The sequence below is a fragment of the Aotus nancymaae genome, unplaced genomic scaffold, assembly GCF_030222135.1.
Source record: "Aotus nancymaae isolate 86718 unplaced genomic scaffold, 86718_ANA_hifiasm-v0.15.2.pri h1tg000017l, whole genome shotgun sequence".
In the NCBI taxonomy this organism is placed as follows: domain Eukaryota; kingdom Metazoa; phylum Chordata; class Mammalia; order Primates; family Aotidae; genus Aotus; species Aotus nancymaae.
In genome coordinates this window covers 545,049-568,610 of record NW_026988429.1, presented here as the reverse complement: position 1 = coordinate 568,610, position 23,562 = coordinate 545,049, and the positions used below count along the sequence as shown (strand labels likewise).

General features: G+C 45.6%; 1 protein-coding gene across 2 annotated transcripts in view; it reads right to left on the bottom strand.

Moving 5' to 3' along the window:
- The window catches only part of TET3 (tet methylcytosine dioxygenase 3), a 121,097-nt gene that overhangs the window by 56,523 nt on the left and 41,012 nt on the right, over window positions 1-23,562 (bottom strand). For both annotated transcript variants that reach the window (XM_021670954.2, XM_064377826.1), the window contains one exon: window positions 2,701-4,834. In XM_021670954.2, the coding sequence (XP_021526629.2) occupies window positions 2,701-4,834 (2,134 nt within the window). The remainder of the gene's footprint in view (window positions 1-2,700; window positions 4,835-23,562) is intronic.

Below are 23,562 nucleotides of genomic sequence, written 5' to 3'. Positions count from 1 at the left end.
TCGGTCTGAAGAGCCTTTTCGCCTCTCCCCATCTGTGTTCAATACAGTTTTCAAAACCCAGCTCTAAACAAGTTTCCTAGATAAAACGTGACCTCCCATGATGACAACTCAGCCTGGAGCTACAGGGCACTCCTACAATTTTGCCACTTCCATACAACAGCATGGGACTCAGAGGTAAAAGGCACTCAGCACACACTGGTTGAGTGGGTAACTAAATACTTTATTGTCTATTTTTCTCTTCTTAAGTAAACCATAGGCTGGGCACAGTGGTTCATGACTATAATCCCAGCACTTGTCGAGGCTGAGAAGAGAGGATTGTTTGAGCTCAGGAGTTTGAGACAAGCCTGGGCAACACAGTGAGACTTTGTCTCTACAAAAAATATTTTTAAATTAGCCAAGTATGGTGGTATATGCCTGTAATTCCAGCTACTCAGGAGACTGAGGTGGGAAGATCGCTTGAGCCCAAGAAGTAGAGGCTGCAGTGAGCAGAGATTGTGCCACTGCATTCCAACCCAGGCAACAGAGTGAGACCCTGTCTAAAAACAAAAAACAAAAAACAAACAAACAAAAAAAAACAAACCACAAAGTCCTTCAGTGATGAACCATTTCTCTTAGTTTTATCCTTACTGGTAGTTATACATGGCTAGGTAATTAATAAATGATTAAGAAACAGCCAACTTTTTTTTCCTTTACAAAGGTACTGTTTTACTTTTCCTGCCTTATTGAACTTGATAGGCTTGATAACAGCTGACGCTCTTGTGCCAACACAGCTCCAAGTGCTTTACACATAGTAACTAATTTCATCCTCACAACAGCCGCCGTGAGGTAGGTACTATTATCATTTTCATTTTACATATGAGGAAGCAGAAACCCTGATGGGTTATGTAAAATGCCCAAGCACTCCCAGCTAGTAAGTGATGGAGTTGGGATGCAAATTTAAAAACTAGTTTGACCACACATGATATCCATATAATTAAATTCAACAATTAAAATATTTACTAAGGATCAACTATGTCTTAAAACACTAGGTAAGAAAATTTCCCACATTGTAGAAGGAGAAACGAGGTGCTAAACACAGGTGGATGAGACAGACACATACACACACGGAGAAAAGGGTAGGCAGACCCCACGATCAGAATAAGTTTCCCCTGTATGCTGCTAAATAAGAGGACCCTGGAAGTCATGTCATTACTAGCCATATCTAAGAACGGACAGGGCCAGTGGGAACCACAATCTCGGAGCATGTCTGTGAGTGCCTGGCAGCATATCGGTTCACCACCAGATATGAGCCCTGGGGCCAGCTTTTCCTTCTTCTGCATGTGACTCCTTGTCACCCACCCCTCTGCCTCACACCCCAGGAGTCAGGGGGTGGCTGTAGCAGGCAGAACAGCCCAGCTCCTCCTCACTGACCAGGAGACAACATCCCAACAAGTCCATGACTTACTTGATATTTACATATTTTCACAAGTAGGGAAGACAGCCTTTTCCCAAGACCCGTCTGTGTATCATAAAAAGACAAGAATTCAATATGCTCATCGCCAGCATTACTGTGTTTTCTGTCAACATCTGAAACGTACATATCTTTCACAGAACACTCCATAAACAGAGCGTGGGAAGCAAGCGGACCTGGTGCTTACCACTGCCTCAGGGACCTCCCAGAGACAGCACACTTAGAGGGGAGCTCAGCGGCCTGCACCCTTCTCTCATTCCAGAAGGCAAGACTCTGAAGTTGACTCAACTCCTTAGCGCACTCTTATGCACAGCACAGCTTCAACCATGACTTGCATGCTAACTACGTCCAAACGTGTAACTCAGACCCTGACCTGGTCTCCTGGCCCCTTCAGATGCAGCTCATCCAAAGGGAATTCACTTCCTGTCCTCCCAATCCATGTTCTCAGTGAACACCACCATCTCAGGCAGAGGCCTGCAGTGTCTCATCCCCTCCTCCCACAAGCCTTCCTCTGGAGACCTTCCAACCCCTCCCTCTGCCACCGGCTCTTTCATGCCAGGCCCTTGTCATTTCTTGCCTGGCTCATGACAACAGCTTTCTTAACAGCTATGCCTCCTCAACCCCTCAAAGCTTTCCTCCCCACCACAAGCCAGAAGTCTTTCAAAAGCATGAGGTGACAGGGCATTCCTTGCTTTAAAATCCTCAGGAGCTCATTACTACCTATGGGGTCAAGTCAAATGCTTGGCCTTGGCTCCCTGGGCCCTATACAATCTGGCCCCCAACCATCCTCCCCACCCACCAAGCCACCTTTTGTTCATCACCACATATATCCAACCCCTTCTGCTCCTGCATGATCAAGAAGAGTCCAAGTAAGTCCCACTCCCTCATAGCCACTAAGCTGTTGCCCAAGCTGTCCCTCTTCTTAGAATGTGTCCTTTCTACCTGATGGTTCTGCAGGGCTCGGCACAAACACTACCTCCTACAGGAAGGCCTCTATTATGCCTTCGCCTCCATTTGTGTATCAAAGCACCTATGCCCACCTCTACCAACGTGGCATACCCCAACGTATCACGTCGGTTTCTTTCAATGTCTTTTCCACTAGGCTATGAGCTCATTTCTGTGTTCCCAGAACTCAGTGTGGCAGTTGGCACACAATAAATGTTTGCCAAATGAAAGACAGAGCCTAGAAAACGTAGTTCACCAGGCCACAGCCCTTTCTCTGCCCTTCCCTGATACCCAGGCGGACTTACCGACGCAATCGCAGGTGGGGAACTCGGCCTGGGCTCTCTTGGCAGGTGTGTCCAGCAGACTCTTGGTGGGTGTGTCCAGGTACTTAAGAGGTGACTCCAAGAAGCCACTGAGGGTAGGTGTGAGTGGGTTCTCAGCCTTGGTGGGTGTGGCCTCCTGGCCTCCCTCTTCTGAATGGAAGCAGGTGGTTGAGAGCACAGTCACAGCCCCTGAAGACTCAATCTTGATTTGCTTGGGGGAACGGGTGGCAAAAGGGCTCTCAGGGGCTGGGAGACATGTTTGCTGGTTCTCAGGGTCCTGAATGGGCACAGAAGGAGGGCCGGGAAGCCCAAAGCTATCTCCAAATTCAGCCTCAAACTGCCGGATAAGTTCTTCCAGCTTGTCATCGGCAGGGGGAAGAGGGCCGGTGGAGCCTGGCTGCAAGGTTGTCATGGGGCTGGGGGACCTCATTTCCTGAGTAGGGGGCAGCAGGCTGTCCCTGGAGGGACTAGGTGCAAACAGCGCAAGAGAAGGTTCTGGGGGCAGGGGCACAGCAGAGCCCTGTGAGGCAGGCAGAGGGGCCAGTGGATGAGCCTGCGCTTCCTCAGAGGCCGGGGACCTGAGCCCTTCTAGGACAATCTGCCGGACAGGTGGGAAGAGGGGCTGTGCTTCCCGGGGCCTGGATTTCTTGATCTGAATGGGCTTTCGGACACTAGGCTTGATCCCAGGGGCAGCTTTCTCTGTTCCCAAGGGACCTCCGGCTGGTGTTGGGAGCTTCTTCTTCTTCTCCTTGGGTGGTCTGTCTGGAAGCCGTGGGGCAGGTGAGCTTGGTGGGGGCCACCAGCCAGGAGCAGAAGGCTCCGAAGGAGCAGGGAAGGAGGTGTCATGTGCCTGTTCTAGGAAGAGGCTACGCTTGTGGTGGAGGTGCTGCTGCAGGGCGGTCTGGGCCTTCTGATGGGTGTCGGGCTCTGAGGATGGCATGGGAGCCTCCCTCTGAAGTACGGGGGATGGGGCCGGGGCTGGGGAGGAAGAGGGTGCCTCCACCTTGACCTTGGGCTTGTTAGGCAGGGCCTCAGGCCGCTTGAATACTGACTGGATGTAATCACTGGCGCTGCCTAACAACTGCTCCAGTTCAGCCATGGGGTCGGGGCTTGGGCGAGGCATGGGCCAGGAGCTCCGGGGCGTTACTGGAGAGGTGTCGGTGCCCCAGGCTTCAGGGAACTCAGTTCTAGGAGTTGCCGGAGGGAAGGCAGAGCTATCAGGAGCAAAAGATGAGTGCTCTTCAGGGGGAACCACAGGCCACGAGGGAGTCCGGAGGTAAGACTGGGGAGATCTGAAAGGGGCAGGAGGTGACAAGGCCTCAGGAAGGGGGCAGGAAGCCTGGGGGGTGGAATGAGAAGGCTGTGGGAGGGCGGAGGAGAGCTGTGTGAGGGCCTCGATGGCAATGGCGGTCTGCAAGCTGATGTTTTTTTCCTTGGCGATGCTCAGGGCACTCTGGGACAGGGGCAGGCCCTCTGGGGGAGAGATCTGGGGCACCTCAGAGCTGAGGAGTGGCCTGGTGCTTGGTGCTGGGAGGCTGGCCTCACCAGGAGGCAGAGGCCCTGGGAGCCTGGGCCGCTCCTCCCCTCCTTCCATGACCACAGACTTGATCTTCCCCTCCAGCCACTCGAGGTAGTCAGGGCATTCTGGGCCATCGCAGTTGCAGTTGGGTGGCTTCATGCCATGCCGCGCGAGGGCCAGGGCCGTCTGCAGTGTGTCAAGGTCTTCGCTGCCAGCAGAGCAGCCCTCGGGCCCTGGCCGGGGTCCCCTGCTGTTGTTCCCAGCCTCACGACTCATCTCACGGTTGAAGGTTTCATAGAGCCGGGTGCTAAGGACCCCATAAGAGGATACAGCTTCGGCCACAGCCGAAAAGGCCACCAGATCGTGGGCATCTTCCAGGCGAGCAGTATGAGCTGGGCCTGGGGCAGCCTCCCAGTCGGGCTTTTGGTCTACCCGCCAAGGACCCCCAGTCCCCAGTAGACTGGGTCCAGCGGGTTCTCTAGCACCATTGACCGGCACCCCTGAGGTGCTTAGCTGCCGTGAGTCCCCATGGTACACTGGCCCTGAGTCCATCTGACCTGGAACAGGTCCATCAACTGGGCTGAGCTCTGAGCCTGTCTAAAGAGAGAGAGAGGGGGGAAAAAGGAAAAAAATGAACCACACTATTTGAAAAGCATTTCCCTGCTTCATACCACTCAGGAATCACATCTGACCCCCAACTTTTCTCGCAAATTCTCTCTCTGGTACTTCTTGAGCCTCCAGTTCATCTTCCCATGTCTCTGGTTCCCTAGCGAGCTCCACCAGCAGAAATAAAAAAGATCTTTAAGATACTTTTAAAGAGAAGATCCTAATGTGACATTCTTAATGTTGCTCAGAAACTTTCAGAGCCTCAGATCAATCACACGAATCAGGCTCTCCTAAAACCAGGGACACACAAAAAGATCCTTAATTCACAATGACTAAAGTCACACTAGGACTTTATTTTGCTTTTTGTCAAGATGAAAAGAAATCCAACCAAGCCTGTGTGTACACATATGCTCTAAGCATGAAATGTGGGCTTGTCTGGGTAGGGAAAGAGGAACTTTGATTAACAAATTCAGCCTAGACCAGGGTCAGCCATGGCTTCCTAGTGGGAACCCATAGTTCTTTTCTCCCCCTAAAACTGTCCTCACTTAAGCCCAGACTGAGCACGGAAAGCTGGCAACAGACCACATTCCCACACACAGCCCCACGCCTGAGGGAAACACTAATGATCTGACACAGCATGCATTTAGCCCCATGCCGGGTCAGTCATGCCAAAGACAAGCAAGTTGCTGCTTAGAGAAGGATCCAAGCCTCTCCCTGAGCCCAGGAATGACCACTATATACCTCATACCCACAAAAGCACACCAAAGGAGGAGGATGAGAAGGAGGAGGGCCAGGAGGACCCAGCCCAGCAAGTTAAAAGTGAATACAAAGATGTGAAATTGAGTTTGCAGACCCATCCCTGAGGAGAGGAAAGCTCTTCCTTACTATAGAATGCTAAGAGAAAATACAGAAGAATTGAGGGATTTAGAAAACCATCAGTGGCAGCAGGTGAAAGCTTGATAAGGTATAGGATATATGCATGGTCTTAAAGCATCTCCTCGAAAATTACGTGAGTACAATAGTAACTGCAGTGGAGAGATCTGGTAGACACCACCTTAACCCAAATGACAAAGTTATCATCACCACCAATACTAAGACAAACCAACACCATATGCCTCTTGATGTAAGACATTGCGAATGACTTAATACTACTCACACAGAACTCCTGCCAAAACGTATAACCTGAATCTAATCATGAGGAAACATCAGATAAACCCAAATTAAAGGGTGTTCTAGGAAGTACCTGGGTTGTTCTCTTCAAAAAAGTTCAAAGTGAAGAAAAGCAATCTCTTCTAGCTTACACAGACCAAAAAGAACAGCTAAATGAATGTTCATGGGTTAGACCTTAGACTGGGGAAAAACAGCACTATTTTTACTTGGGACAACTCGTGAAATGTGAATATGGATGTGGATAAGATAATATTCTGTCATTCCTAATCTTGACTTGGATCATTAGACAATGAGTTATGTAAGAGAGTGCCCTTGTTCTCAAGATACACACACTGAAGTACTTAGAAGTAAAGGGACAGTACAGACAGTCCCCAACTTACGATGGTTCCACTTAAGATTCTGACTTTGTGACATGCATTCAATAGAAACCATACTTTGAATTTTAATCTTTTCTGAGGCTAGTGATACTTTTGCGACGCTGGGCAGTGGCAGAGAGCCAGAGCCCTGGGTCAACCACACAATCACCAAGGTAAACAACTGAGGCTCCACAGTGTTCCGCACGGTTAGGGCTTTCTGGATATTGTGTTTTAAAATCTCATCATGTCTATAAAATGCCCATTTTGTTTGTTTTTTGTTTTTTGAGATGGAGTCTGGCTCTGCCACCTAGGCTGGAGTGCAGTGGCGCAATCTCGGCTCACTGCAACCTCCGTCTCCCAGGTTCCAGTGATTCTTCTGCCTCAGCCTCCCAAGTAGCTGAGATTACAGGCGCCTGCCACCATGCCCAGCTAATTTTTGTATTTTTGTAGAGATGAGATTTCACTGAGTTAGCCAGGCCGGTCTCAAACTCCTGACCTCAGGTTATTTGCCTGTCTCAGCCTCCCAAAGTGCTGGTATTACAAGAACGCACCTGGCTAAAATGCCCATTTTTGACTTACAATACTTTCAATTTATGATTAGTTTATTGGGACGTAACTCAGTCATAAGCTGAGGAACATCGTGTACTCAATCTCAAATGGTTCAGAAAAAAACTATATGCATATGTAGAAAATACGTATATATAGACAAAATAGTAACTAAATGAGGCAAAACCTACAAATTTGGGGTATATGGGAGTCCCAAGTATGATGCCTGCTTTTTTCTATACATTTTTAAATTCTGTAAAAATAAAAAGCTAAAAAAGAAATCAGTCCTTCAGGTAGAACACAAAGTGTTTTATTTATTTATTTTAGAGACACACTCTCACCCAGGCCATAGTTCAGTGGCATGATCATAGTTCACTGCAGCCTTGAACTCCTGGACTCAAGCAATCCTCCCACCTCAGTCTATCAAGTAGCTGAGACTTCATGGATGTACCACGCCCAGCTAATTTTTTTTTTTTTTTAAGAGCCAGAGTCTTGCTATGTTGCCCCAGGCTGATATCTAACTTCTGGCCTCAAATGATCCTCTTGCCTTAGCCTGCTAAAGTGTGGGGATTATAGGTGTGAGACACTGTGTCTGGCCTCAAAGTGTTTTAAATAGGTGGCTAAAATGATGCCACTCCTAAAAACTGTCAGACAAGACCATCATGGGCTCCTAAGTGTGGTGGGAAACTAGGGTTTGGGATGAGCTCTGTGGGAGGTTGGCAGAGGCCCCAGCCTGTAGTTCCTGCCTCATCCTCATCTCTGCCCCCATTCTGGCCACAAAAGACCCTCATGCTTTTCTAACAGGCCATGTTCTCTGACGTCACCAGGCTTTGTATACGCAGTTCTCATTGCCTGGAATGCCCTTCTCAGCCTCTTAGAGCGGCCTCTCTGGCTTATCCTTCAAGCATCAGCTCAGTGTCACCTCCTCCCCTACCTACTTCACAGAATTATCTGTGGCTCCTTCCCCAGGTTCTCAGGGCACGTCTATTAGCACTTATCACATGGCACTACTGTTATTTGTTCAAGCAGCTGCCTCCCTCCCCCACTGGATGGTGGCTCCTGCCAGGCAGGGTCCAAATCTCAATGACTCCTGTGCTTCCTGCCCATAGCTGGAGCAGCAACACTCAGGCAAATGAAGGCCCTGCCAACCCCACTGGCCACGGAATATAACAGCCTTTCCCTGACCCCAGTGGAAGACTGCCTGCCTTTCAGAAGTCTAGAAATGTGGCGGATCACCCAGCACTCTGTTCTTTCTTAGAAGCCTACACGAATGTGGCTCATGAGGCTCTACAGTCTGAAGTGGTCAAATCTTACATGCGCCTGCATAAAAGATGGAGGGAGCATATATAGCCAAGGAGAAACACCAGAGTAGCATGGATTTACGAAAATGTCAGGAAGACTAATGCTACATGAGCAAAGGCTTCCCCAAAATGGTCAGGACAACTAAAAGGGATTCGAAAAGTTATTTTTGGTGTGTGAATAAGAACAACGAAGGGCTAGGATGGCTCTTGTGCCTCTGAATTCCCTGGGAAGGAAAATGCTTCTTGGACCAAAAAGAGGAAAAAGGGAAAACCAGACACAGATAAGAGGTAAGTGAAGCCAGCATGGATGGGGAGATCTTAACAAACTCTAAATTCCCATTTCCCAACCAAAGGATCCCACGGACACCTTTCTCAACACTTGTCAGTGATGCCAGAGGAAACCTGCCAGCAGGAGACGGGGCCAACAGGCAAGAGAAAGAGAAGCGTCCTTCCCGGCTCACATCAGTCTGCTGCATTTAAGAACAGCTCAGGTAAGAACCACAAGGAGTCAGGTTCCACAGAAGGCCATTAACCTACCAACATTCAAACAATCTTAGTGCTTTGAGTCATGGGGTCACTGGACCAGCAGATGAGGAGATACTGTGGCTGACAGGTCACAAAGCCGAGAGCTTCAGGCCAAATCTGCCCCAAGTTTGTTTTAATTGCCTATATGGTGTTAATGTTTTGTTTTGTGTTTTTTGAGATGGAATCTCGCTCTGTTGCCCAGGCTGGAGTGCAATGGCGCAATCTCAGCTCACTGCAACCTCCACCTCCTGGGTTCAAGTGAGTCTCCTGTCTCAGTCTGAGTAAGGGACTACAGGCGCGCACTACGATGCCCCGCTAGTTTTTTGTATTTTAGTAGAGACAGGGTTTCACCATGTTGGCCAGGATGGTCTCGATCTCCTGACCTTGTGATCCATCTGCCTCGGTCTCCCAAAGTGCTGGAATTACAGGCCTGAGCCCCTGCACCCAGCCAGTGTTAACGTTTTTGTTTTCCCAACATTCGAAAATCAAATTCCACATGAAACCCGATTTTCTTGAAGGTCCACGCTTCTATGGGCAAATCTGTCTGTAACTGAGCAGGCTACTGCTTACATAGAATACAACTACTCCAACTCACCCCCAGCTTTCCCACTCCACACTGCCTTCTTGAAACCAAGGCTGGGGTCAGGAATTACTTATTAATTGCTTGAATTAATTATCACTTCATTCACTTGTGTTACCTGCCAACCTCCCACAGGCCTTTGACTTTGCAACTTTGGCTGTCTGTGTTCAAGTTTCACAAGGTCTGCCATTACCCTTTTGAGGCCAGCTACAGAGAACGACAGGCTGGAAGCGCTGGTTCACCGCTGTGAAATGACCATGCTCAAAGGATACAAGAGGTGTATCAACTTAGTGGTCTGCCACAGGGCTCTGTTCTTGGAACTATCTTGTTCAATATATTTATCAATATTAATAATATTATTATTGATTTATTGATATATTATAATTAATAATATCAATAATAATTTCAATTAATAATATCAATAATTTATCAATAATATTATTGATATATTATAATTAATAATATCAGTAATAAATAAGTAGATGTTGAAAATAGAAGGGATAAAGCTATGTTGAGTGACAGAACCAGGTGCCAAAAGGTCAACAGACTAGAGAGAAAAAAACCTAAAAGTTTAAACCGGGTCTCATACTTAGACCCCAAACCACATCAATGCAAATAAATTAAAGATGGGAGAAGCACATAATAGCAGCAGCGGTACCCACAAAAATGTCTTAGGAATCAGGAGAGGTAAAACCCTGAGAGCTAAATAACAGCACACCCAGTATGACGTGATGCAGCAGCTTCAAAGGGTCTTATAACCCGGTTTTTTTTTCCAAAAATTTTCACTGCAATCCACAGTAAGAAATACATTTTACACTGTGATCCATTAGCTACTTATATACGGCAAGTTTTGTAAAATAGTACTTTCCCTTAATAGATACATTAATGCATCTTTCTTCTTTATTTCTGAATGCAGGTTGCAACCTTCCAAATTGACTTTGGGGTCTACTAACGGGTCCTGACCCACAGTCTGACACACATAGCTGCGACCTGACCTGAACAGGACTACAGCACAGGCAGTGACAGCCCTGCTGTGCCCGGCAGTCCCCGCCTGAACGCAGACTTCCCTGTGGGGCTGTACCCTCTGGGCAGAAAGGAAGGCAAGTACCATGGTTCAAAACCACAAGAGGAACAGCTCCCTTTTGGTTCGGAAGGAGGTAAAACTCCAGAAAGTCCTTCAACATCTGAAGGCCTGCTGTTTGGAAAAAGAATTAGACTTGTTTTGGGTGGCCTTAGGCATGGAATTAGAAAATGGGTAATGAGAGAGAAAAGTTTAGGTTCCATTTAGGGAAAAGTTTGCTTCATACTTAGAGATACTAGAAAATGCACTGAAACCCATCCCCCTAGCAACCAGAGGAAACAAGTTCTTATCAATGGAGATGCTGAAAAGAAAAGCAAGCAGCTATTTGGCAATTATGGGCAGGGAGGCAGGACAATGCCAGAGGAGGGTGGGGACCAGTTTAGGCCCTTTCAAAGCCTCAGCTTAGACCAGTCCCAGCTCAGAAACCCTCCACTTTACCCCTCAATTCTCATTCCCCTCCAGGCTCCAGCAAACATCACTGTGAGATGTTCCTTTTTTTGAGACAGGGTCTTGCTCTGTTGCCTAGGCTGGAGTGCAGTTGCGCGATCATGACTTAATGCAGCCTCAACTGATTCTCCCACCTCAGCCTCCCGAGTAGCTGGGACCACAGGTGTGTACCACCATGGCCAGCTGATTTTATTTTTAGTAGAGACAAGGTCTTGCTATGTTGTCCAGGCTGATGTCAAACTGCTGAGCTCAAGCAATTTTCCTGCCTCGGCCTCCCAAAGTGCTGGGATTATAGGTGTGAGCCACCACCTCCAGCCTAAATGTCTGCTTTCTCTCAGAACTTCTCAACTACCCTCCAGCTAGCTTCAACCCCTAGACCGTGCTACAAGCCCACTGAGAGTCAGCTTGTCTAAAACAGAACTGAACTCTCCCTCCTAATAGCTCCTTTCCCAACTTTCCCATTTTTGCATTCATGAACATTCCCAATCCAAATGTTACTCATATTCTTCCAATGTGTGCAGTCAATAGAGCCAAACAATTCTAAATGTGAACTGTCTCTCAATTTTATCTCGTCCCTTTCCATCCCTGCCTTCCTAATCTGGGTCTTTCTGTGTATACCTTTTAATTGTCTCACATGACAGTGGGTCCTTTAAGCAACTCTATGTATCCCCAAACCCCCTCCCTGTCCACACATACATGTGCATGCGCGTTTGCGTGTGCACACACACACAGACAAACACACACTGTTCTCCACTGTACAATCTCTTGAACACACCCTCTTGAGACTCCCAGCCACCAACTTCATAACTCTTCCTCATAGTCCACCCTGGCTTCAATCTTCAGTTTAAGAATGCCATTCGTATGCCTCAAGTGTTTAATATGTGTGACAGACTGTGTGTCCCAAAGAAAGCCACAACATTCTCTCCAGCCCACATGCTCTTCTTACTGTGCGACTTGGACACTTCCCCCATGGAGAGGTGGGGTCTATGTTCCCTCCTCTTCAATCTGGGTGGGCTTGTGACAATGGTGGAAGTGACACTACATGACTTTCAAAGCTAGATCATAAAAGGCAATTCAGCTTCTGCCTGGTTCTCTTGGGACACTCACTCTTGGAGCCCAGCCACCATGCTGTGAGGAAGCCCAGGCCATGTGGAGAGGCCACATGGAGGAGTCAGCTGACATTCCCAGCTGAGATACCAGCCAACAGCTGCCATCATCTGCCAAATGTGTGGGTGAAGGAGCCCTTTGAGGATTCCAGCCCAGTCATCAAGTTACTTCCAGCTTTTATGTCTTCCCAGCTGAGGCCCTAAACATCAAGGAACATATACAAGCTACCCGTGCTGTTGTCATTTCTGACTTCCCTATCCACAGAATCCCTGAGCATAACAAAATAATTACTGTTTTATACCGCTGTGTTTCGGGGTGATTTGTTACCTGACAACAGACCAGACTATATATTTCAGGAAACTCAAGAAGTTTTAAGATGAAAAGGAAGAAAAAGGCCTATAAATCAATGCCCTAAGTCATTCCAGTGCTGTGAAAGCAGTATCTACAGGGGCCTGCGGGGGCTCAGTCTCTACTGCTATCTGGGCAGGTGGCTGTCCAGGAAGGTTTCATCTCAAAGAAATCTCAGAGAGGTTGGAAGGAGTGGCAGGTATTTTGGAAGAAGGGGAAGCATTCTGCAGGAATTCCAGATGGAAAGAACAGCATGTGCAAAGCCACAGAATCATAAGGCCAGGCAGGCTTGGAGACAGGTAAGCTGTTGAGTGTATCTTGATTGCAAAGGCAGGGGAAGCAGATGTGTGGACCACAGCCTGAATGCTACAGGGAGTAGATTTACATTTCAGGAGGGGCATTCAGGTATCCTGCAGAAGACAGACTGCAGGGTTCAAAGCTAGTGATCCAAAGACCAGTTAGACTATGCAACTGTCCAGATTAGTAACAATAAAGACCTGAATTAAGGCAATAGCAGACAGATGGGGATGAAACATGGTTATGGAGGTAAGTGATTAACTGTAGCAGTGAGACATGGAACAGAATCAACCTCTCCCTGAGAAAGTCCTCCTTGACTAGTCCTGCCCACCACAGATTGCCCCAGAGTCTACAGTCACTGTGCACAGCCATGTTCTGTTAGGGATCTTTTCATAAGACTGTGTGGTCAACTACACCATATGCTCCTAGGGGACCCGGCGTCTGCCACACCTTCAAAACATAGTGGAGTTCAAAAAGCTCTGTCACTTCCTCCTCCTCAGGGACCTGGCTGGTGCAAGCCTCATCACTCCCATACTTTGAGAAGATAACCTGTGGAAGCTCTAGGCAAAGTTGGCGATCTCTCTGTTATTATGGCACCCATTACAATGCACACATGGTAGAGGTCTGCAAAGGCTGTAGGGGGCCTCCAGAGAGGCCCACCAAGGTGCTGGTGCTGCCCATCTTACTGCCAACTTCCAGGTGCAAACCCCTTTTCCCTGCCCTCGCTAGGGCCCTCACACCCAACCGCATCAGGTTTCTTCCCTGCTTCAAAGTACCACTGAGAGGGGTTATGCTCATCCCAGGCTAGGTCTTCAAATCCCTGCTGCCCCTAGGTGATGGGAACACACCCAAGTTGGAGGTGTGTTCCCATCACCTAGGGGCAGCAGGGATTTGTTACTAAGAGACTGAGAGTCAGGAAACATTTCTCAGGCAGGGAAAATGTCCTTCTCAGATCCAAGAAGAGATCTAACTCTTCACTATACTCCATGAAGAGTTCATGTGCATTGAGCAGCACCAATCCCAGTCACATTTCCCACCTTCAGAGGGCTGAGGACCCTGTGCTGAAGGTGACCCTGTACCCTGCCTGGCTAGCTCAAGAGGTCCTCTGCCTCCTCCTCTACACTGCACTCCCTTCTTAGGCTCCCAAATCCCCAGAGCTGGTCCTGTGTTCAACAGCAGCAGCCTGCCCTCCTCACCCAGGGGGCTCCAGAGCCCCCCGCAGATGCCAGGCAAGGCTGGAAAAGTGTGGAATGCCTCTCCCCAAACCCCTCATTCAGCCAACAACACAGTGAAGGGTGCAGAAATGACACCAGGCTTCCCAAATCTTTCCTAACTCTCAACACATCAAAACCAGATCAACAATTCTCTATTAAAGGAAAACAGAAGGGAAGAGGGAAGATGAAGAATGTTATCTTGAAAGAGCAAATTTCTAACTGGCTATACCTTTCTAAGGCCTCTAAGAAAGGGGAAGTTATAAGAGGAACAGAATCTGAAGGGCTGTTCTGCTGACCATCAGCAGTTACACACCATATTAGAAGAACCATGTCCAAGAAGGTGTTTTTAGCCAGAATGAACTAGCCAGTAGTCAACCTTCAGAGGCCAGTGGCCCATCCTCTGCAGGGGAATCTCTTGAAGCGAATTCTCATGGGACTTCAAGATAGTGGTGGCTGCTCCCTACCCTGCTGGCTGGTAAACTCCACCCAGTAATTTCCCAACCACACATACCACCAGCTCAGCTACTCTGATCCACAGCAGCTGTTCAAGGGGCTGCTCTTTCCAGCCTCATCCTTTATCTCAGCCCCAGAGTTCACAATCCACCTCCACACAAAGCCAATTCCTTCTTCCTTGCCACCAAATGGATGGCCCCACTCTCTCTAATAGCAAATGGATTGTATTTATGGTATGTTCTGTCTAGGGTTGATCAATTATTCATTTCTTAAGGGGATTCTTCCTTCCAAAGACTTACTGATAAAACCAATCAGTGAGTGCAGAAAGAGACTTTTAGGGGAACCCTTGCAGAGGATGTGCACATCTGTCTGTTCTTGCAGAAGTGAAGGTGTGTGTGTACATGGGCACACTGGCTAGCCAGTCCCATGTCTACACCGTCTATACCCAAACTGGCCCTCTCTGCAGACAGCAAATCCAGGAGGATTACGTCTAACTTCTTGAGAGCATTATACATTGGCAGAGGGTATTCTTGTATGAAGTGGGGGAGGCAGTTGTTCTTGTGGTTACTACACGCTTATCAGTAAAACATGTTTTTCCTACTACAAAATGGGCAGATACGGCAAATCTTCCAGTGGCTGGGGTGATACTTAGGAAAAAGCTTAAATGGGCCTAATTGCCTGAGGTCATCATATCTGGCAGAAGCACAGGACTTTGTTCATGTCCTCTGACCTAACGGTAATTAACGTGGGTTCCAGGAAGAAAGGAAAAGAGAAGGAACCAGGAAAAGTCTCCATGTGACTCTGATGGAACCCTCTCACAACAGGCAGAGTATCACGCCACAAACATTGACTTATCTCATTTAATCACCACACACTCTTCCAAAGTGGAGATCAGAGATGAGGACACTAAACACAGAGAAGGGAAGTAGTTGTCTCAAGATCACAATGCACGAAGTATCCTTAATTTCACTGGAAATGCAAAAGTAAACAAGCCAATAGAAAATATAAAAAAGCTACATGTGCCAACGATTTTCCCTCAAGCATAAACAGTAGAGAATTACAAACCTGAGTGCCCAAAAATAGGGAGGTGGTTTTAAATTTTATATTTCTTCTTCATGAAAAGAAAATGGGGACTAAACATATGAAAAAAATAATATCATCAGTAATCAGAAAAATACCAAATAAGATCACAAGATTCCATTTTATACCTATCAGTGGGATTGAAGAGGAAGAACATTTAGTTTGACTCTTGGCCCCACCACTTACTAGCTGTGTGAACATAAGCAAGTTAGCTAATCGTTCTGTGCCTCCCTTTCATCACCTGTAAATTGCAGATGAGTAACAGCACCTATCTCACAAGGTTATTTAGAAAATTAAACAATATATGAAGAGCATTTATAATAGTACCAAGTACATAGTAAGCACTGCAAGAGTTTTAGTTTAATACCAAGTGTCAATGGGGTTTAGCAAGAACTTTTTTTTTTTTTTTTTGAGACAGAGTCTCACTCTGCAGCCCAGGCTGGAGTGCAGTGGTGGGATCTTGGCTCACTGCAACCTCTGCCTCCAGAGCTCAAGTAATTCTCATGCCTCAGTCTCCCAAGTAGCTGAGACTACAGACGCGCGCCACCACACCTGGCTAATTTTTGTATTTTTTATTTCTTTTTTTTTAGTAGAGTTGGGGTTTCACTATGTTGGCCAGGCTGGTCTCGAACTCCTGGCCTCAAGTGATCCACCCACCTTGGCCACCCAAAGTGCTGGGATTACAGGGGTGAGCCACTACACGTGGCCCAATAACCACTTCTTTTTTTTTTTTTTTGAGACAGAGTCTCGCTCTGTCACCCAGGCTGGAGTGCAGTGGTGGGATCTTGGCTCACTGCAACCTCTGCCTCCAGGGCTCCAGTGATTCTTGTGCTGCAGCCTCCCACATAGCTGGGACTACAGGCGGTGCCACCACACCTGGCTAATTCCTGTATTTTTGTTTGTTTGTTTGTTTGTTTGAGACGGAGTTTCACTCTTGTTACCCAGGCTGGAGTGCAATGGCATGATCTCTGCTCACTGCAACCTCCACAGCCCAGGCTCAAGCAATTCGCCTGCCTCAGCCTACCGAGTAGCTGGGATTACAGGTGCCCACCACCATGACCAGCTCATTTTTGTATTTTTAGTAGAGATGGGGTTTCACAGGCTGGTTTCAAACTCCTGACCTCAAATGATCTGCCTGCCTTGGCCTCCCAAAGTGCTGGAATTACAGGCTTGAGCCACAGTGCTCGGCCCCAGTAACTACTGCTTATACCTCACTGGCAGGCAGGCAAAACAGAACAACTACTTTGGAAAGGTTTGTGGTACTGTCTTTTAATGTCAAACATGCACATCTCCTATGGCCCTGCAATCTGACTCCTAGGAAAGCTTTGTACACATCCATTAGGAGACATGTACATAAATGTTCATAGTAGCCTTACACATAAAAACCACATAATGTAAATATTCTAAGGGCTCATAAACTACAGAATGGACAATGGAATACTATAGAGCAGTGTGAATGAATGAGCCCCAGGAACATAAATGAATCCCAGAAACCACAACTGGGTTTAAAAAAAAAAAAATGAAGGCTCGAGAACTACGTACGTCCTACTGAGTCTACAAAGCTCAAACAAGCAAGCAAAATCAAACGTATTGTATAGGAATGCACACTTACATAGTGAAAACTTTAAAAAGCAAGGGAAAGATAAAAACAAAATTCAAGGTAATGGTTACTTCTGGAGGTGAAGAAGGGAGAAAGAGTTGGGGGGAAAACACCCAGGTAATTTCAATGGTGTTGGCAATGTTCTAGCTAACTTGGAGAGGTGGCCTGTGTTTATTATTATGCTTCATCTGTTTAACATATATAAAACACTAGAGTCAAGTATGATTCAAGTAATACATAAAATAAGAAAAATTTTAATACAAGCATACCTCATTTTATTGTGCTTCATTCTATTGTGTTTCGCAGATATTAGGGGTGGTTTTTTTTTTATGACAAACTGAAGGTTTGTGGCAACCTCACATTGGGTGAGTCTTACTGGTATCATTTTCAATAGCATGTGCTTACTTTGTTAGCATTTTTTTTTAGCAAAGAAGTATTTTAAAATTAAAGTATGTACACTTTTTTAAAAGCCATTATGCTATCACACACTTGACAGACTACAATATAGTGTAAACACAACTTTTATATGCACTGGGAAACCAAAAAATTCACGTGACCAGCTGTACTGCCATATTTACTTTATTGCAGTGGTTTGGAGCTGAACCTGCAATATCTCCAACATATGTCTGTCTATAATATTTAATCAGTAGACGCACACAACTGCTTAAAATGATATGGAGTAAGAATATAAAACAAAACAAATGTATTAAATGAAAAAGTGAAACTCAAGAATGTATTTATTAAATGAATGCTTTCAGAGGTTTTTATGATGGGGGAAGTACGTACTATTTGAAATGGGGGGAAAAACAGGATTCGAAATATTGCCCAATTTAACAATTCAATTCAATCACAATGTATGCCTGTGTACACAAAACGGCAAGGGGAAATATACAGAAATGTTAACAGTGCTTATCCTCTGCACGATAGAGAGTGAGTAACTTTCTTGTTTATAGTTTCCAAAATTTATCATAGGTATTTTCATTTTTATTTAGGGGAAAAAAGATTTAAGAATACAGCACCTATAACACACCTGAAACTCTGTGCAAACTACACATGCCTGTGAACAGGACGAGAAGGGAGCAGTCAGGGAGAATTTCTGGGTATTTATTGTGCTATTTCTGTTGCTAGAATTGACTGCAGATATACAGAAGCAGATCACACATAATGCAGAAAGAAAATGGAGAAAATTTCTAAGAGATGAGGCGCACTGGAAGGTGAAGATGACCCTGGTTGAGATGGGGTGCCAAGCCTGAAACTTCCCACCCATTAAAAGTTCTAATGTAACTTGCTGTTCTCCGACCAGAACTCCAAACTACAGCCCTGCAACTCTGACCCATGCAGAGCTATCCCCTGGGCAGCACACGCTCCCCTGCAGCAGGCGGGGGTGAAGGGGGAGCACAGCTGCAGGCTGCTCTGCAGGCTCCCCGTGCCCCACCCCCAGCCTCTTGATCTGCGGCCCAGAGCAGGATCCAGCTCTCCTGACGGAAGCCCCTGCCTCAAGCAGCCGGTGGCGGCCCGGCCAGAGGCCAGCGGGGAGGAAATCGAGCCTAACCACATCTGAGGCCTGGCAAAAAGCAGCACAGCTGCTCTGAAGCTGCCAGCACACAAGAACCAGGTCATGACACGGAGGCAGCTCCTCAGCCAGACCCAGCAAGAGCCCCAACTCCCCTAACACACACACACACACACACACACGCACACACACCCTCTTGCAGCCACTGGAGCCATTGCCAAAGTCCCGCAGTGCACATCCCATGGCCAGAAAAGCCCCCATCAGTTCCCAGCGAGGCAGGACATTTACAGCTCAGACCCACTTCTCATCACCCACCTCCTAATGCAAAAGTCTAGAAGGCTAAGGAAACAGAAAGCATGCATTGCTAACACCACAGTCCCCCGCAGAGCCGTCCTTTGCTAAGGGCTCCACACACTTTCCCTAAAGAGGTCTCCAATCCCTCAAAATCCACTGACAGCTCAGGTGTGTCAAAGGGGCCAGAGTTAGAGGAGGAGGAGGATAGCAGCCCACAGTTTTGAGTGCTGAATGCAAACTTTAAATAAGCACTTTTATGTTTAAATGTAACCTTTCTATTCTTTCTATTCTATTTCTATTCTTTTCTTGTTGAAAAGAATAGAAATAACTAACACACTCCAAAGCTCAAAACTCCAAACTGGTGAGTGGCAAAGTCGAATCCAACATCAGAGTCAATAGTGGATGCTCATAGCCTCCCAGGTACCAAGGTTCTAATCATTCTTTTGGAAAATGAGCTCCCAAATGTGTCTCCATAATTATTCATGGATTTCAGCTTTTCACAGGAACCCATGTGTTTGCCCCCACTCAATCCTTTCTCAAAGACTTAATGCATAATTTTTTCATTCAAAGAAATAAATCTTTAAGTGACCACCCAAAAATCTAGAGGAAAACTAACTTCTGGCAGAAAGGCATCCACCTATCAGTTGTAAGATCAACTTCACAGAGAAGGCTAGGAAATGCCATTTAGGGAAGCCTGCTGCTGTCCAGAAGGAAGGAAATTGGGGAGCACAAATTAATTATCTTTATCCTAAACTTCAACTCCTGGAAAAGTCACATAATTCATCTCAGTGTAAAGCTTCATTATCCACAATCACTACTGGTTTATTAGCCCAGATAACTGAAAGATGCCAGTAATCTGGGTTTGTACATGTTCATCTGTAAGACCTGTGTGCAGTGCTGGAGAAACAGAATAGGAATCTTGGCATCTGTGAGTCATTATCTATTTCTGAGGGTCATGAGGAAGGCCATGGGGGTCCCTCATCTCTGGCCTGTCTGTGGTAGCAGATCACCCACCCACCTGCCCACCCTGGGTTTCTGAAATCCTGCCAGTCCCTGGACCTCCTCCATTCTCCTTTTCCTCCTATGTCTCCTCAACAGAGCTGTTTCTCCACTCTCCTGCCCTCACTGCTCTCCATCGCCCCATGCTCCCCTCGGAAGCCTCCCCCTCCTATCAAGGCCTCACCACTCAGCCTGCACCAGCAGCCCCAAAGTTTCCTTTTTCCTTGACTGCTCTCCAGCTACCAGACACACTTCCACTAGGTGCAACTTAAGCCCAATACATTTAAAACCTAACTGAGCTCCTGCCTCCTTTTCCTCAGCAACTCCTCCGTGGGACATCCCTTTTATTTAAAAAAAAAAAAATCATGCTAAAGGCCATTTCCCTGAGCATCCTGGCTCAAGCCCTCCAACCCCTCTGATGTCCTCTTGATGTTTTCATATGCAAGCAAACCCTAGTCCTGCCAACTGTTCCTTTAGAGCCTTTCAGATCTGCCTTCTTTTTGTTTTCTCCTCATTTATCTCTCACAAGGACAAACACTGTAGGTGGCTCGTTGACCAGCCACCGCCTCTGCTTCCACCCGAGCACACTACTGTTGGACTCATATTCAACCCACTGAGCTTTGAACCCCCATCACCTAGCTCCCAGGCCAGGGTGCCCTCTAATTCACAACTTCAATTTTCTGTCTTGGTTCAAACAGTAAAAATAAATAAATCTGTAGATAAGCAAATAAACGAACACATGAACAAATGTTATCAAGAACAATAAAGACTACTTCCATCAATCAGTGCTGCTCCTAGAAACTCAAGCTGATAAGTTTGCATAAAAAAAATCTTTCCCACACATTAGTGAAAGCAGAAAACTCAGTGTGAGGGGAGTGGTTTGGTAAACTATGATACACCTCAACAGAATATTACATATTCATCTAAACCTGTAATTATAAACACTAAGGAAAAAAGCTAGATGAAATAGGAAGAACAGCAGAATACCATACTGTATGAAGGTTAGATTGCAACTATGTGAAACCAAGCACACACATGAGATAAGTAGGTAGTTTTTTTTTTTAAAGTGAAAATAGGTATTTGTAGCCCACAGAATTATGAGATGTCACCTACTGATGCTATCAGCACATTATAACAACCATTCCTTTCCTATGTGCATACATAATTATGTATTCATTCCTGTATCTCTCAAACATATATTCAGCATCTCTTCTTTGTGGATGCAGTAGTGAACAACAGAGTCCTTTCTCGTGGATAGGGACTTTTTAGACGCTTGAATTTGTCTTAGATCCTATTCAAAGGTAAGTTTCTTTAGGAACTGGATACTGTATCATTATTGCTAACACGCACAGGGCAACATAAACCTATGTAACATACATAGTCTGTGGTTTTGAGTATGTGATGAAAGCAATGAAAACTGATATTAACTGTGACTTTATCTCCAAGTGAAGCTGCCTCTTATGTAATTACTGATAGGATATCAAAGGCATACTATAACTCATTATAGAGCAAGAAAAAACCCCAGTGGATGATCCAAGACAATAAAGAGAGGTCATAGGCATAGAATAAGGAACAGAAAGGACAGCTTCAGTAGAAGTTGCTGAGACAGATGAACAGGAGGTTTTTTTCACTGTTAGGTGGAAAATAAAAAAGATGTAAAAAACTCCCACTGCCCAAAGATGACTATAGTTTGTATTTGGTATCTTTTTAAACTATGCAACATGCACTTAATTTACAAAATTGGGATGACTGAGTATATCAGTAGTTTTTTCTTATATGCTAATTTCTTTCCTGACTATATTATAAACATTTTCCTATAGAGTTAACTCTTCTTCAGTAATTTCATTTTTAATAGTTGTACTGTTTTCTCTGGCATGTATATAGCATACACAGGGCCCCAGAGGCTGAATCTCTAGGTTTGCTCCTGTTTTGCTATATTCCCAAGGCACGTGTTGACTGTTGGGGTAGTGTCTTTTCTCCTCCTCCCATGTCTAGTTGGGCTTATTATTCTCTTGAGGACAGAGATGGCAACTTGGCACTAAAGGCTGAATAGATGAATTCTACTCACCCTGAAGGCTGTAGGAAACAAGCTTGATAACAACAGGTAGGGGTAGGATTTTACTCACATTAGCACAAGGGTTTCATCTTATTTGGGTGGCTAAAAATTTTAAAGGTACGTGTCTAGTAAGCCTTTGGGGACAACTGCCCCTTTCAAAATAGAAGGGGAAGCAGTAACACTAGTATTTGCTGTTCCAGTGCCCCAAGGCAAAAATGATGAAATCCCCAAGGTCCATGGTTCTAGAAACACTGGTTGAAGACATGCCCAGCAAGAGAGAAGCAGATTGAGCATGGCCAGCTGGGTCTTGGCTAGGACTCCTGTAAGTGTGATCTATGGACCAGCACTGTTCTGCAATCTCTATCAGCCCGTGACAAGGTAAGTACAAAAGCTAAGAGTAAGTGTTAACTTTAGAAACTTGTATCACAATTTGACATTGCCATGGCATCTAAGCACATGATCATTTTTCTAGTAAGTCATTCTTATATTTTTATGAAATTATCAGTCCATGATGAATTAGAAATTTTTTAAACTTAGTCTTTCACCAGAAATTCTGAAGAGAACTGACATACATCATATAAATGTTGATACCAACCAATACATGCGAGTAATCAATAAAAATATAATGATCAATCTAGCTATCTCATCTAGTATAAATATCTACAAAACATTTAGAGGAAAACTAAGATATTCAACGGGAAAAGAACAGTCTTTTAATTGGGACAACTGGATATCCAATTGCAACAGAATTAATGTGAACCCCGCCTCACACCATATACAAAAACTCACTTAAAATGGACCAAAGACCCAAGTGTAAGAACTAAAACTATAAAACTCTTAAAAGAAAACAGACATAAATCTTTATTATCTTGGATTAAGAAGTACTTTCTTAGATATGAGACAAAAGAACAAAAGATAAACTGGACTTTATCAAAATTAAAAACTTGAGTTCCAAAGGATACCATCAAGAAAGTGAAAAAAACGGCTAGGCATGGTAGCTCACATATGTAATTCCAGCACTTTGGGAGGCTGAAGGAGGACTGCTTGATCCCAGGAGTCCAAGACCAGCCCAGGCAACAAAGCAAGACCCCAGCTCTACAATTTTTTTTTTTAATTAGCCAGGCATGGTGGAAGCATGCATCTGTAGTTCTAGCTACTTGGGAAGCTGAGGCGGGAGGATCCCTTGAGCCCAGGGGTTCCAGGTGGAGTGAGCCATGATGGCTCCACTGCACTCTAGCCCAGGTGACAGAAACCCTGTCTCTTTAAAAAAAAAAAAAAAAAAAGTGAAAAAAAAACCCCCACACAATGGGGAAAAAATTTACAAATCATATACATAATCACATACAAGGGACTCATATAAAAGAGATAACAAACTCTTACAAGCCCTTAACCAAAAAGCCCCAATTTTAAAATGGGCACATTCACACAAGAACACATATATGAATGTTCATAGCAGCATTATTCATAACAGCCCAAAGCGAAAATAACCTACATGTCCAGTGATTAAAGAATGGATAAAGAAAACATGATCTGTCCATACAATGAAATAATATACAGTCACGAAAATGAATAAAGTATTAACACAGGCTACAACATGGATGAACCTTGAAAATGTTACGCTAAGTCAGTTGGACACTAAAGGTACATACTATATCATTTCATTTATATGATTAGGATGATTAAATGCATGGATTAGGTAAATCCACAGAGACAGAAAGATAAATGGTTGCCAGGGGCTGAAGGGGTGAGGGG